This window comes from Euleptes europaea, chromosome 9 (genome assembly GCF_029931775.1).
Source record: "Euleptes europaea isolate rEulEur1 chromosome 9, rEulEur1.hap1, whole genome shotgun sequence".
NCBI classification, from domain to species: domain Eukaryota; kingdom Metazoa; phylum Chordata; class Lepidosauria; order Squamata; family Sphaerodactylidae; genus Euleptes; species Euleptes europaea.
In genome coordinates this window covers 59,281,935-59,295,936 of record NC_079320.1, presented here as the reverse complement: position 1 = coordinate 59,295,936, position 14,002 = coordinate 59,281,935, and the positions used below count along the sequence as shown (strand labels likewise).

At 43.6% G+C, this 14,002-nt stretch overlaps 1 protein-coding gene across 1 annotated transcript in view; it reads right to left on the bottom strand.

The window, feature by feature from the left end:
* WWC2 (WW and C2 domain containing 2) overlaps nt 1-14,002 on the bottom strand; it is a 136,827-nt gene that overhangs the window by 38,667 nt on the left and 84,158 nt on the right. Inside the window, exon 9 of the mRNA XM_056855200.1 lies at nt 6,115-6,354. Coding sequence (XP_056711178.1) covers nt 6,115-6,354 — 240 coding nt within the window. The remainder of the gene's footprint in view (nt 1-6,114; nt 6,355-14,002) is intronic.

The window sequence follows — 14,002 nt, the reverse complement described above, 5'->3', positions numbered from 1 at the left end:
AGAGCACTGACACTTGGATCCTTAAATATCAGGTTTATGTTCTTTTCCTTACTTTTCTCCCATGAGCAATGCTCATTTTCCCCCATAAGCATGAAAATCAGCCATCAGTGTATGTGTGATGTCTTTTATTACATTAAGGGATTTCTGTTAGATCTACTTCTTATTCCAGAATACAACATCCCTATAAAACCTAGTGGATGCCTCTTATTCTGAATGTCACATGTATTGCCCTTATTTTAAGAGTATGATCTGGCATTCCAAATGGCTATAAAGAGATCCCTTGAAATATAGGGGGCCAGATGTTCTTTTAAAATTGAAGGAAAAGTCAGATAAATAAAAAACAAAGAAACCACACAGAGAGACAAATTCATTCCAACTAGCTAAAAGGATCGACTGGAATTTTCCAGAGCTGTCTGGTATTTTGGCTAATGCCATGCCAGTTCTATACGACTACCTATACTGATTTTGTGAACTGTAGTTTTGTGTATAGAGGTGTTGTTTCATATCTTAGCTCTACACGTCAGCGTAAGCAGATGCCTGATTTTACAAATACATTTATACATCAGTACACAATGTTGATGGAGACAGCCAGAGGAGTAAGAGAGAGCAACATAAACTTGCATGCACTGTGCAGGAACAAGAATTGGGATGTTGCTTGCTTGCTTCCTTCCAGGAGACCTGACACTGACAAACATGCAAAGTTTCCCATTGCAGCTGTGCCACTAGATAGTTTGGTTTTCCCTGAGAAGGGGAAAAAGTAACTACAGCTGACTGATCAAGATTAACACTAATTAAAATAACTATGCAAATGTGATAACTGGGATTTTATTCTGTTCTAGGATCCAAGGACTTCTTCCTCTTCAACCCAGTGTGTGCAGCGAGATGGTTCTAGATCATAGAATAGAATCATAGAATCATAGAGTTGGAAGGGACCACTAGGGTCATCTAGTCCAACCCCCTGTATAATGCAGGAAATTTACAACTACCTCCCCCCACACACCCAGTGACCCCTACTCCATGCCCAGAAGATGGCCAAGATGCCCTCCGTCTCATGAACTGCCTAAGGTCATAGAATCAGCATTGCTGACAGATGGCCATCTAGCCTCTGCTAAAAAACCTTCGGGGAAGGAGCACTTACCACCTCCCGAGGAATTCTGTTCCACTGAGGAACCGCTCTGTTAGAAAATTCTTCCTAATTTCTGGACAGAAACTCTTTTGATTTAATTTCAACCCATTGGTTCCGGTCCGACCTTCTGGGGCAACAGAAAGCAACTCGGCACCATCCTCTATATGACAGCCCTTCAAGTACTTGAAGTACTTGAAGATGTTTTTCCTTTGTACACCACCCTCTCTGGAAGCCAACTGGGCTAAAATGAGTGTTATAAATATATCAAATAAATACATGTAGGCTCTAGAAAGGTAGTTTTTCTGTTTGTTATGTCTGTTTGAGCTCTTTCACTTGTTACTTCTATTGATTATTGCTGTCAGTTTTAGGTTTTTGGTTGATTTTAATTGTTTATTGATTCTGCTGTAACGTCATTTCAGGCATCTATATGGAGAGACTGCAAATAGGCACCCTGAATAAATAAGTCTTCCAGCAACATGTCCTATCTTTTGATATAGCACCTACTTATTTTTCTCATGTGGGTAGTAGGACCAGTATTGGTTCTTCTCATAGTGATTTACAGAACATAATTCAATTTTTAATATCACCTTGCATCTTTACTACAGGCCCTGTCATGATACTTCCTGAAGGATCCTCTTAAAATTTGAATCAGGACTTTAATATATGACAAAAAGAGCTAAGGGAATTTGTGCTGTCACCACCAACCAGTTGAATGGTTCATATGCACAGGAGATACTTCTATTAGTGAAATAAATATGCTCTATAATAGCCTTTCCTTTCCCTCTTTTAAATACCCTGCCTATAAAACTTGCATTCTGGGACATTGTTGGTTGTGGGAGATGAATACGGTTTGATTCTGGCTTTAAGTCCCCTTCCCCAAGAGATAAGAATGGTAGGAGAACATTTTTTTAAACTGAGATTTGGGTAGGAGGGAAAGCAGGTATGGCATGGCTTTTCATGGCTCCGTAATTCTCAAGACTGAGGTGTGTTTTTTAGAAGAATTAAACAATATTTTTGAAAAATCTGTATCTTCGTTCTATATCAATTTTTATTAATATTTGCATTGCTCCTAATAGTTTTAAATATTACACAAGATTGCTCTGGGGCAAATTAGATTTCTTAAATTAACTGCTTTAATTTGAATGCTATTTTGGATGTTTGTCTCATATGTATACATGAAGCATTTTTTTACTGATTGTTATGGCCTATGGCTAATGAACTGAATTTAATGGAATGAATTGTATCCTTTTTGTTTTTTAACAAGGCCTGATGTACAATAGATATTATGTCCAGGCAATGTTTTACAACCCACAGTTACACTCAGACCTTTTCTGCATGTGTGCATGTTAAGAGTTATCTGTTTTCTTTGCTATCTCACTTTCCACTTCACCCACTTCTGCTTCTTAGTAAAACAGGCAGCTTGTGCTAAGTTAGAACTGGGTGAAGATGCCAGGGACCAATAATGCTGCTGCTATACCTACAAGTCAGCCAGCCAGCACTGTTAGGGTTGCCAGCCTCCAGGTACCAGCTGGAGATCTCCTGCTATTACAACAGATCTCCAGCCAATAGAGATCAGTTCACCTGGAGAAAATGGACTCTATGGCATTGAAGTCCCTCCCCTCTCCAAACCCCACCCTCCTCAGGCTCCGCCCCCAAAACCTTCCGCCAGTGGTGAAGAGGGACCTAGCAACCCTAAGCGTGGAGGACTCTTATCTGGAGAACCGGGTTTGATTCCCCACTCCTCCACATGACTATAATTTGGTGAACTGGGTTTGTTTCCCCACTCTTACACATGAAGCTTGCTGGTCTTGGGCTAGTCACAGTTCTCTCCAAACTCTCTCAGCCCCACCTACCTCATAAGGTGTCTGTTGTGGGGAGAGGAAGGGAAAGGCTATTGTAAGCCAGTTTGAGACTCCTCAAAGGTAAAGAAAATCAGGGTGTAAAAACCAACTCTTCTTTTTCTTCTAGTAGGGATGCCAGCCTCCTGGTAGGGCCTGGAGATCTGCTATTACAACTGATCTCCAGACAATAGAGATCAGTTCCCCTGGAGCAAATGGTTGCTTCGGAGGGTGGTGTCTATGGCGTTGTACCTACTGAGGTCCCTCCCTTCCCCCAAAACCCACTCTCCCCAGGCTCTACCTCCAAAATCTCCAGGTATTTCCTAACCCACAACTGGCAACCCTAGCTACTGGCACAGCCACCAAAAATACAGAGTAGATGCTCCATATAGTTCTGTGTTTCCTTCGGTACTATGCACCTCTGGGAGCATACCGTCCCAATTGTCTACCATGGGGTCACGACACGGATGCTTTTATGTCTTCCAGCCATTGCAATGGCATCACTTCCCATTTGCAGATATAGAGAGAAGCTTAAGGGGGTTGTTAAAACATTCAAGTATTCCCAGTAATTTCTGTCACCGGACAGCTGGGCAACTGCAGCATTACAACTGATCCAGAATCCAGCCCCGCTTCAGTGTTGACATTTGCAGAGAAAGCTCATGGAAAACAAGGTGTTATTTACTTTAAAGACTGGCCTTTTTGTTCCTCTATAACTAAGCCAGTACCTTGCCAGAGGCAGGACTGCACTAAGGTTTGAAAAGCATCGAAGTAAAATGTTTCCTAAAATGCAGACACACATAGAAAGAAAGAAAAATATCATAACTGTTAAAGGAAACGTTCTGGTTCATATGCAGATACTTGAATGCACCAGAACCATCGGCTTAAATATCCAACAAAGCACAATGGAGCCTTTTTTAAGTCGAGTAGCAAATAGCAAAGTCTAGTTGCAAGCTCCACCTTCTCCTTGGTTTTCAATAATGAGGGGAGAGAGGGACTGTGGATCAGTGGTAGAGCATCTGCTTGGCATGCAGAAGGTCCCAGGTTCAATCCCCGGCATCTCCAGTTAAAGGGACTAGGTAAGTAGGTGATGTGAAAGACCTCTGCCTGAGACCCCGGATAGCTGCTGCCAGTCTGAATAGACAATACTGACTTTGATGGACCAAGTGTCTGATTCAGTATAAGGCACCTTCATGTGTCCATGTGTGTTCAATGGTTTGGGGCTCACTCTCAATCCTCTTCCGCTTTGAGGCAAACTGTCATGAGTCAGCCTGAACTCTCCTCAGAAGAAGAGGAGGAAGGAGCGACAGAGCAGGGTGATGCACTGGTGGAAGTCTTACCAGGGCGACTGGACCATAAGTCTGAACCAGCAAGGACAACAGATGCAGAAGAAGGTGGTGCATATTGGGAAGGAGCAGAGGAACAGAGAAGGTTATCACCTCCGGACTCGCCCAGCCCAATTAGCCGGCAAAGATCAAAGGTTTGGCTCAGTTTGCAGGAGAGGCGTCGCAGTGCGAGATTGCAGGCAATTGGTTGTAGGTGTTTGCAGGAGCCGACACCAGCGAGTGATGCAGAACAGCTGGACCGGGAAGGGAGTGAGGAGGAACGGCCATAAATCTTGGGCTGGCCAGTCAGTCAGTGTGGGAACAACTTTGCTAATTACTACAAGCTCTGTTGCTCGTGCTGAGATCTCTGCGCACAGTATTGGCTTGCTTAGGTGCCAGCTACCAGTTCCTGCCCTTCCGGCATCCCTGCAGAACCTGGGAGGACCGAGCCTAGACCTTGATGCAAAGGAACTCGTACTGGTGAGTGGACCTGTTCCTTGTTTAGAGGGCTGCCTTGATTACGCACTCAGTCCACCCACACTACCGGGAAGAGTAAACTGTGACAGGCTCTGCTCCCCCCCAGTACCCTCCACTGCTGGGAGTGGAGTCAGAGGCCAAGCACCTCAGCCTGGTCCCTGCCTGTATGCAACACAAACAATGGCTTTGCTGAGTACTTCTAATAGTCAGAGAGAGCTGCATCTTTGGCAGCGGAGTCCTATAAGAGAGCCCCACAACATCATTTCATATGGCGACCCATTATTGGGTTTTCGGGGCAAAAGACTAACAGAGGTGGTTTGCCAGTTCCTTCCTCTGCATAGCAACCCTGGTATTCCTTGATGGTCTCCCATCCAAATACTGGCCAATCTACTGCATCTTGTTTATTAGTCCAGTCCACGATAGACTTTGAGCTTGTTACATATTGTATGCTGCTTTGCACTGTTAGTCTATGACATTTAAGGGATTGTTTCTTCCCTTAACCGATGGTGGATTTAGATTACTGTAGCGGTTACAGTTATCACACGAAAACCTCACAGTTTGGAGATGTGATCACATGTTGACTCACCTTTTGCTTGCACACCAAGCAATGTTTACAGAAAAGTGAGGTAACTTTTTATAATTACTTCCACGTGAGGGTAGCAGTTAGGACAGCTATTTCTGCTGACCTCACAGATTCATTACCCTATATCTGGGCTCTTATTAGTACATCGCTACTACTGATAAACAGAAAGTAAGCTATCACTCTTATATAAATTATATTTCCCCTGTCACAGATTTCCATCCTCCTTTCAAACTTATTTGCCAAGTTTGGAAGATTGGTAAGTGGCAGGGTGGAAATACAGGGCAAATGAGACGTGCTTGGTAGTCGCAGGTCTCCCCTTTTGAAATTAAAGCAATACATTCCCCCCACACACACATGTGAACACCAGCATGGAATAATATTTCTATCGAATGTTAAGAGGTTCCAGTTCTGAAGCAAGGAGGATAACATTTACAATGCAGAGTTTATGCAGGTCGCAGCTATTATCACAAGACCTGCCAATGATGTATTGCGAACGGCTGGCTTCCTTCAGCTATTTAGCATCCGGCCAGGCATTTTCATGCTGGCCACAAATGCAGAGCAACAGATAACTTGGAATAATACCAACTCTGTGAGTTCTGTCACGGTGTGAAGGTCTCCTTGTGTTACTGCCCAGTGTTCTAATAATAAATTTAATTAAAACCTATACAGAACAGCTAGAGAAGGAAAATGGCACATCAGGGCACAGCTCAGACCGAAGAAAGCAGTACTTAATGTCAGGGGGAGAGAGGGGAAAAAGAAAAGTCTTACCGTTCTGTAAGGGCATCAGTAGGTGTGCTTTTCACAGACAGCTCCTCTTCCAGCCTTTTCCTTTCTGTTTCCAGATGTTCCAATTCATCTTGAGTGCGTTTACATGGGGTGACAAATTGAAGTTCTTTTAGAAGCTCTTCCTTTTCATTAATCAGCATCAGCTTTTCCTTCTCAATGTCCAGGGCCCCAGGCCAAGTTTCACTTTCTAACTTAGACAGTTCAATCTTTAGGTTGGCCATGCTAATATGTAAGTGTACACACATTTAAAGAGAAAGAGAGAGAGGGAGAATTGATAAGCAATATGTACCCAGGTGTGCCAAAAAATTTCTGTTTGGAGAGGAAGGACATAGTTCAGCTTGCAATAATGCCACACAAAAGAAAAGAGAACGGTTGGGTTTGCGCTTCATATGTAATGAAAACTGGTTTATACCATTACCATATGCCATCTTAAATGTTAGATCTCCTTATCCCGATGGTTGATTTAGACTTCTGTGCTATTAACGACAGTTGCCATTATCACATGATGTGTGTGTGTAAAGTGATGCTGAGTCACAGCTGAATTATGGGGACCTCCTAGGGTTTTTGAGGGAAGAGACGTTCAGAGGTGGTTTGCCATTGCCTGCCTCTGCGGGGGCTGAGAGTTCTGAGAGAGCTCTGACTGGCCCAAGGTCACCCAGCAGGCTTCCTGTGGAGGAGCTGGGAATCAAACCGGTTCTCCAGATTGGAGTCTGCCGCTCTTAACCACTACACCACGCTGGCTCTCACCACATAATAACTAGGTCATTAGAACATTTCACTACATAGTGATTCTGGAAGTGGCATCTATTTAATCACAGATAAATAGTAAATCACAGATAAATAGTAATTGTATGGGAAGAAAGGTGCAGTTTCTTGCAATACTTGCAACCTTCTCTGGAAAGGCAGCATGGTATGATGGTTAGATCTGAACTAGGGAGAGTTTCTCTCATATCCCCCTCTGCCACAAAGCTTACTGGGTAACCTTGGCTCACTACATATAAGAACATAAGAAGAGCCCTGCCAGATCAGACCAGTGGTCCATCTAGTCCAGCATACTTTTTCAAACAGTGACCAACCAGTTGACTTGGAGAACCAACAACCAGCTCATAGAGGCCAAGGCCTTCCCCTGATGTTGCCTCCTGGCACTGGTACTGAGAGGTTTGCTATCTTTAGTCACCATGGCTGGTAGCCACTGATGGACCCATCCTCAATGAATCTGTCTAATCCCCATTTAAAGCCCATGGCCATCACTACATTCACAATTTCCCACAATAAATCTCTCATTTAGAAGTATTTCCTTTTGTCTATCCTGAATCTGTTGCCCATCGACCTCATTTGGTGCCTCTAAGTTCTACTAGTATAGATTATGGGAGAGGAAAGAAGATTTCTGTCTACTGACTTTCTCTACACATGTATAATTTTATAAACCTCTATCATGTAACCCCTCAGTTGTCTTTTTTTTCCAAACCGAGAAGCTTCAGACTGTTAGATTTTCCTCATAGGAAAGGTGCTCCAACCACTTAATCATCTTGGTTGCCCTCCTCTATACTTTGTCCAGCTCTGCAATATTTTGTTCAGAAGATAAAGCAACCAGAACAGTATTCTAAATTAAGCTGCACCAGGAAAGTTATAATATTGGCCATTTAATTATTATCCCTTCCCTAGTAATCCCCAGCATGGAGATTTCCTTTAGGATCTATCTCCCAGTTTAACCTATTTCATACGGTTGGTGCGACTATAAAAAGGGGTTGGGGGTTGACACCAAATACACGGCTCTGAGTTCCTGTGGAAGAAGGACAAGACAAAAATCTAATCTAATTGTTGTGTAACCACTGTATGGAATTTGCTCCCAAGAGAGATCCACTTCACCAGCTTTTTCAATAGGCAAAGATCTATTAGGAGACAGGAGACTTTCTTTACTTATTAGGCTGATGTGGGGGGTGTCTTCTGTATAGAGGTCTGAAGTGTTGCTCTTTTTTATTATGCTGTAATTTTTGGTTATACAGAGCCATGAATATTATTTGCCTCTACTATTTTAAGTTTGCTATTTATATGGTCCTGACCTGGATGTCCCAAGCTAGCCTGATCTTGCCTGATCTCAGAAGCTAAGCAGGGTCAGCCCTGGTTAGTACTTGAATGGGAGACCACCAAGGAATACCAGAGTTGCTGTACAGAGGAAGGCAATGGCAAACCACCTCTGTTAGTCTCTTGCCTTGAAAACCCTACTGGGTTGGCATAAGTTGACAGCACTTTACCCAAACACATTTATACGGTACATAACTTTGAGTTCATTGTTTTTGATAGTAAAGTGGCTGGTGTGTGTGTGAAGTGCCGTCAAGTCACAGCCGACTTATGGTGACCCCTTTTGGGGTTTTTATGGCAACAGACTAACATAGGTGGTTTGCCAGTGCCTTCCTCTGCACAGCAACCCTGGTATTCCTCGGTGGTCTCCCATCCAAACACTAACCAGGGCTGACCCTGCTTAGCTTCTGAGATCTGACGAGATCAGGCTAGCCTGGGCCATCCAGGTCAGGGCGAAATGGCTGGTACCTGTGGGAATAATGAAAACCATGTTCTGTGCCCACTGACAGTGACAGGCAAGGTAGTGGTCTTTATTTACTTGGGGACTCTTTTGATACGCACACCAGTATGACTTTGTAAATTAGCCAAAAGAAAAAACCCAGCTTGGTGAGTAAGTACTAAGAATGGTCCAGAAGCAACAGAATGCTGAAAGTCAGTTAAACGGAGAAAAGGGGATGGGGAGAAATCAGACCTCTCATGCCACTGAGAGGTCAGGGAATGATGGATAATGCCCCCCATTCCTCACAAGCCCCCCCTTGTAATAAATAATAGGGAAAGATCTCTCAGCAGCTTTATCACAATTCTACAATGGCTAGCAGCAAATGCAAAACCTCTGAAGTTAAGCACTACTAATCTTTCAACATTATAAACCATTTCCTCAACATGGTAAAAAGCTAGCAAACATTTAATAGGCCTGATATTAGCTTGGTTATCCACATGAAATCAGGAATGGTGTTGTGCAAAAAATTGAACTGCCCCTTTTTCTTGGGTCACAGACCAGGAGCAAAACTCTTTTATTCAAAACCCTTGATTAGCCTTAACCGCCCCCCCTCAACTAAACAGCAGCTTAAAACAACTTTCTACAACTCAGATTATAGTCTTTCATATGAAAGTTTTTATTAGATAGAAACTTTTGCCATATGATAACAGTGACAAAATCACTTTGGAGGGGAAAAAATGAATTCAAAAACATTGCTGAGGAAGTGAAATCAATCAATATATTTTAAGCGATGTAGTTCTTGTGGCAGACGTATATGGACCATTCTGAAGATAAACCAGATTGATAGCCTAAAACTGATAATGGAATGCAGAAGCTGTAATCTCTGCGTCACTGGTTCAAATTTATCCAGGCTTGGTATTATCTGAAAGTAGACACTTTTGACAGCTGTTCAATGACTTACAAGATGAGGTAGCATTCTCACAGGGACTTCTTTTCTTCTCTACAACAGTTGACAGTTATCTACTATTGTAATTGGCATCCTTGTTAGCCATCTCATAAAAGCGACCCAGGCTAACAAGGACAGGAACACTAAAATGTCCTCTTGCCCTCTGAGTGCATTGTCTTCTTAACGGTGTCACGGCCCTTTATACATACCACATTATCTCCATCTCACACTGCATTTGTTCTCTGTGAATAAGGATTTCAGCCCACCTTGCAACACATAATTTGACAATATCAACTTTAGTTTTGAAGGCCTCTCTCTCTCTCTTTTTGGAGAGGGGGAAAAATCAGCTGTAACCAATACAACCCTTTCTGTACATGCTGAAGGGGAATTATTTGAGCTGCCTTTAATTTTTATAGAAATTGTACTACAAACTTGTTAAAATGATGAGGGAGGAAAAAGGATGATTACTTTAAATCATATGCTCTACCATGTTAACATACTATAAGCAGACCCTGACTTCAGCCAGTTTCACTTGTGAATCTCCCCAGATTCCCGTTCTCCTGAAAATCCTTTCTTGGGCCACTACAACCTGATTTTCATCCTGCTGCTGGGTGACTTCTTTCCTAACTCCACCTCTCTCCTGCTTGTCCAAATATTGCTCTCTCCTCTATACCCTTGCATTTTCTGTGTTACCCATACTTCATGACTTGACTCAAACATGGTTCTGGTGGGCAGGAAGAACTTCACATGTGTCAATATCCAAAAGAGCTTTGCACACTAAGCTATTTTGTGTGAGTAGTGGTGGAGGAAAGTGCCATCAAGTCACAGCTGAAGCATAGTGACCCTGTAGGGTTTTCAAGGCAAGAGACAGAGGTAGTTTGCCATTGACCGCCTCTACATAGCAACTCTGGACTTTCTTGGTGGTCTCCCATCTCATTACTAACCAGGGCTGAACCTGTGGGTAGTAGCCCAGTTTAAAAGATAAATAAGGTGTGCACAAAGTCACATCAGTAAGTTCATCCTGCCTGTCAGTGTCACATTTAGTTCAAGCCTAAGACACCCAGACAGAGACGGTGTCCTTTCTTTATTATGGTATGCAGTGACCATCAAATTGATGTTTAAAAAACATGAAAGAGAGTTAGGAGTTCTCTAGATTGTGGCTATAGACTACTATCGATGGAGACAGCAGGCCTCCCGGTATTATTTGAGAACACCTCGCCCATCCTGCAATGCAACTGCTTTGGCAATAACTCTGAGTTCCAAAAGTGGATTGCTGAGTGGAATATGAGGTTGCTATTTTAAAAACAAGGCTAAAGCCTCATGGAGCATTTAGGATGAGGTTTAGCTGGGATCTGGAACTTTCTGGAATTACATATGTGTCTGGGGTCCAGGTTCCTATCCCTACATTTACCATCTCAAGAGGAGAGGCAGCTGGACCATACCTAAGGGGGCAGCGAAGAGAAACTGCAGGAGACTGGGCTGCTCTGGCAAGAAGCTCCAGGATCTGCCAGGCAAGCTGGGTAGGGAAGCCTCTGGAGGTGGTGGAGAACAGAAAGTCAGCAAGGCAGGCGGTGGTGCAGGCAGTGCCATTAGGGTGGCCAGCTCTGGGTTGGGAAATACCTGGGAGATTTTTGGGGTGGAGCCTGAGGAGGGCGGGGTTCAGGGAGGAGAGGGACTTCAATGCAATAAGTCCAATTGCCAAAGCGGCCATTTTCTCCAGGTGAACTGATCTCTATTGGCTAGAGATCAGTTGTAATAGCAGGAGATCTCCAGCTAGATGCCATAGTGGAACAGGCTCCCACTGAGTGCTTGACTGGGGGTGGGGGCGGGCGAAGACAACACAGCCCTGGGCAGAGGGAGTCGGTGAGGCTGCAGGTGCCCCACCCCAAAGGACTCCATTAAAAGGTGGACCCTGGGAGAACCTGGGAGGAAGGGCCAGATCTCACCTGAGGTATCCAAGGAGAGGCCACTGGCAGGAATGGGAGAGGGACCCAAGTGCTGACAAAATACCTTTCCTCGTCCTTTTCTTGAGGCTCTTCCCAGGGTGAGCCCTACTGAAAGGGAACACTGGAGGGTGCAACAGCTCTGGACTCCAGCCTGGTGGTGTTGGCGATGGAGTCTGACAACATGCTTCAACTCTGATTCTTTCTAGGAAGTGCAAACTCATACTGAGTTCTAGGAACTCACTTCCTGGTCCTTCTGGTCGCAGCTCTCTCATACTCAGTCCCTTTTTGATACTGGTCTCTATCTTCTGGATGCTCATACACATGGTGAGCTGCATGCTTGGCTGCTTGTGCTCAATGTTAACATCTGGTTCTCTGGACTGTGACCTAGGACTGCTTCACACTTTACATACTGACAAGACGGAAAGGTCCATACAACTGGCATCTTTGTCTAAAAAATGTAATGCAAAATAGATAAATACATACAACCAGAAACTTGGGGGGGGCTTTATCCCATTTATATTCAGGTTTTGGACAAGAGGGTGACTTGAACTAGACCTCCTCCCTTATTTATTTGTAATGAGGAAACAAGCCATTTCTGTTGCGGGAAACTGGGAGTAAGATCTCCCTTATGATGCGCCTGGCTGTACAGGGACAATGCTCAGTATCGAAAACAGATGCATGTCAAGATTTCTGTCACAGCTGGGAAAACCTACAGTCAGATGGCATTTATTATGCCCACAGATCTTTTATAGAACTGGTAAGGATAAATTTGTATGAGGACTTTTTGTACCCTACAGTAGAATTAGCTACTGGCTCTGAACCATCAAGTATGTAGAAAGCTGGCATTGAAAGCTGACAGTTGGTTAAATTGCCTCATACCGGTTGAAAATATTCATAACCCACCTTTGCACTATTTTCTAGCTAAGAATGAGACTAATCTATTTGTGCAGTTTTGCAAGTAATGCTGTGTGATACTATATGTTAATAAGGTGACAAACAATTTTTCTCTAATCATTTCAAGGGCAGTTTTCCAAATAAAATGGTTTCTACTAACAGCACTGCAATTGCAAGATACCATATTCTGGAACTGGAGGCATCATAATGATTTATTCAAACATTTCTTACAGAACAAAAAACAAATAACTACAATTACAATATTATCAAACCACATACTTGTTAATGCTAAATATGTTAAGGATTGGGAGGCAAAATTCTAAAGCATTACAATTAAAGTGCTGATCTGAACACTGCAATCCTATGGAGAGCTACTTCAATCTAATCCTACTGAAATCACTGGGTTTATACTGGAGGAATTCTGCATAAGAATTGAACTGTTAATCACATATTACACTGTTCAAACTAACATAATCTTCTATGTATACAGGCAATTATGAAGTGTAGAGTTAATGTTCATTTTACTATGAGTTTAAGAAGCTGATATGTAAAACAGAGTTTGCAAATAAATTCCTGACTTTCTGACCTGGCATTTTAGTTTAGTTCATATTAGATGACATATGAAGAGCCGTGAAAATATTTAATTTCTGCTGAGCTCACTGCACAAACTGTGCAGGGTCAAAAAGGTAAAGGTAGTCCCCTGTGCAAGCACCGGGTCATTACTGACCTATGGGGTGACGTCACATCCCGACGTTTACGATGTTTATGGGGTGGTTTGCCATTGCCTTCCCCAGTCATCTCCCCTTTACCCCCAGCAAGCTGGGTACTCGTTTCACCGACCTTGGAAGGATGGAAGGCTGAGTCAACCTTGAACCGGCTACCTGAAACCGACTTTGGTCGGGATCGAACTCAGGTCGTGAGCAGAGCTTTTGACTGCAGTACTGCAGCTTAACACTCTGTGCCATGGGGCTCTCTGTGTAGGGTTATATGGTATGAAAGCAACCATTTTTTCCACTGATGAAAAAGGCTGGATGGGGTCCTCCTCTGACCAAAAAAAGGTGATGTCGGGGATCCTGGCAGCTATATGGGCAAAAGCCATGTGAGACTAAGCTGCAGTAAGAAAGAGAACTGGGTGAGATTGAATTAGAAAGATGGCTGGATCCAACCAACCTAGGGTTGTCAACTCTGGTTAGGAAAATTCTTGGAGATTTGGGAGTGGAGCCTGGGAAGAGCGGGGTTTTGGGGTGTGTGGGATAATGCCACAGAGTCCCTCCAAAGCAGCTATTTTCTCTAGGGGAACTGTTCTATGTAGTCTGGAGATCAGATGTAATTCTGAGGGATCTCCAGGCCCACCTGGAGGTTGGCAACCCTACCCCAGGTTTTCAGCATAGACTCATAGATTCATGGAATCATAGAGATGGAAGAGGCCATACAGGACATCTAGTCCAACCCTCTGCTCAATTCAGGATCAGCCTGGAGCCAGCATGGTGTAGTGGTTAAGAGAGGTGGAAGGAGCTCACCATCTCCCTAGGCAGCCAATTCCACTGCTGAACTGCTCTCACT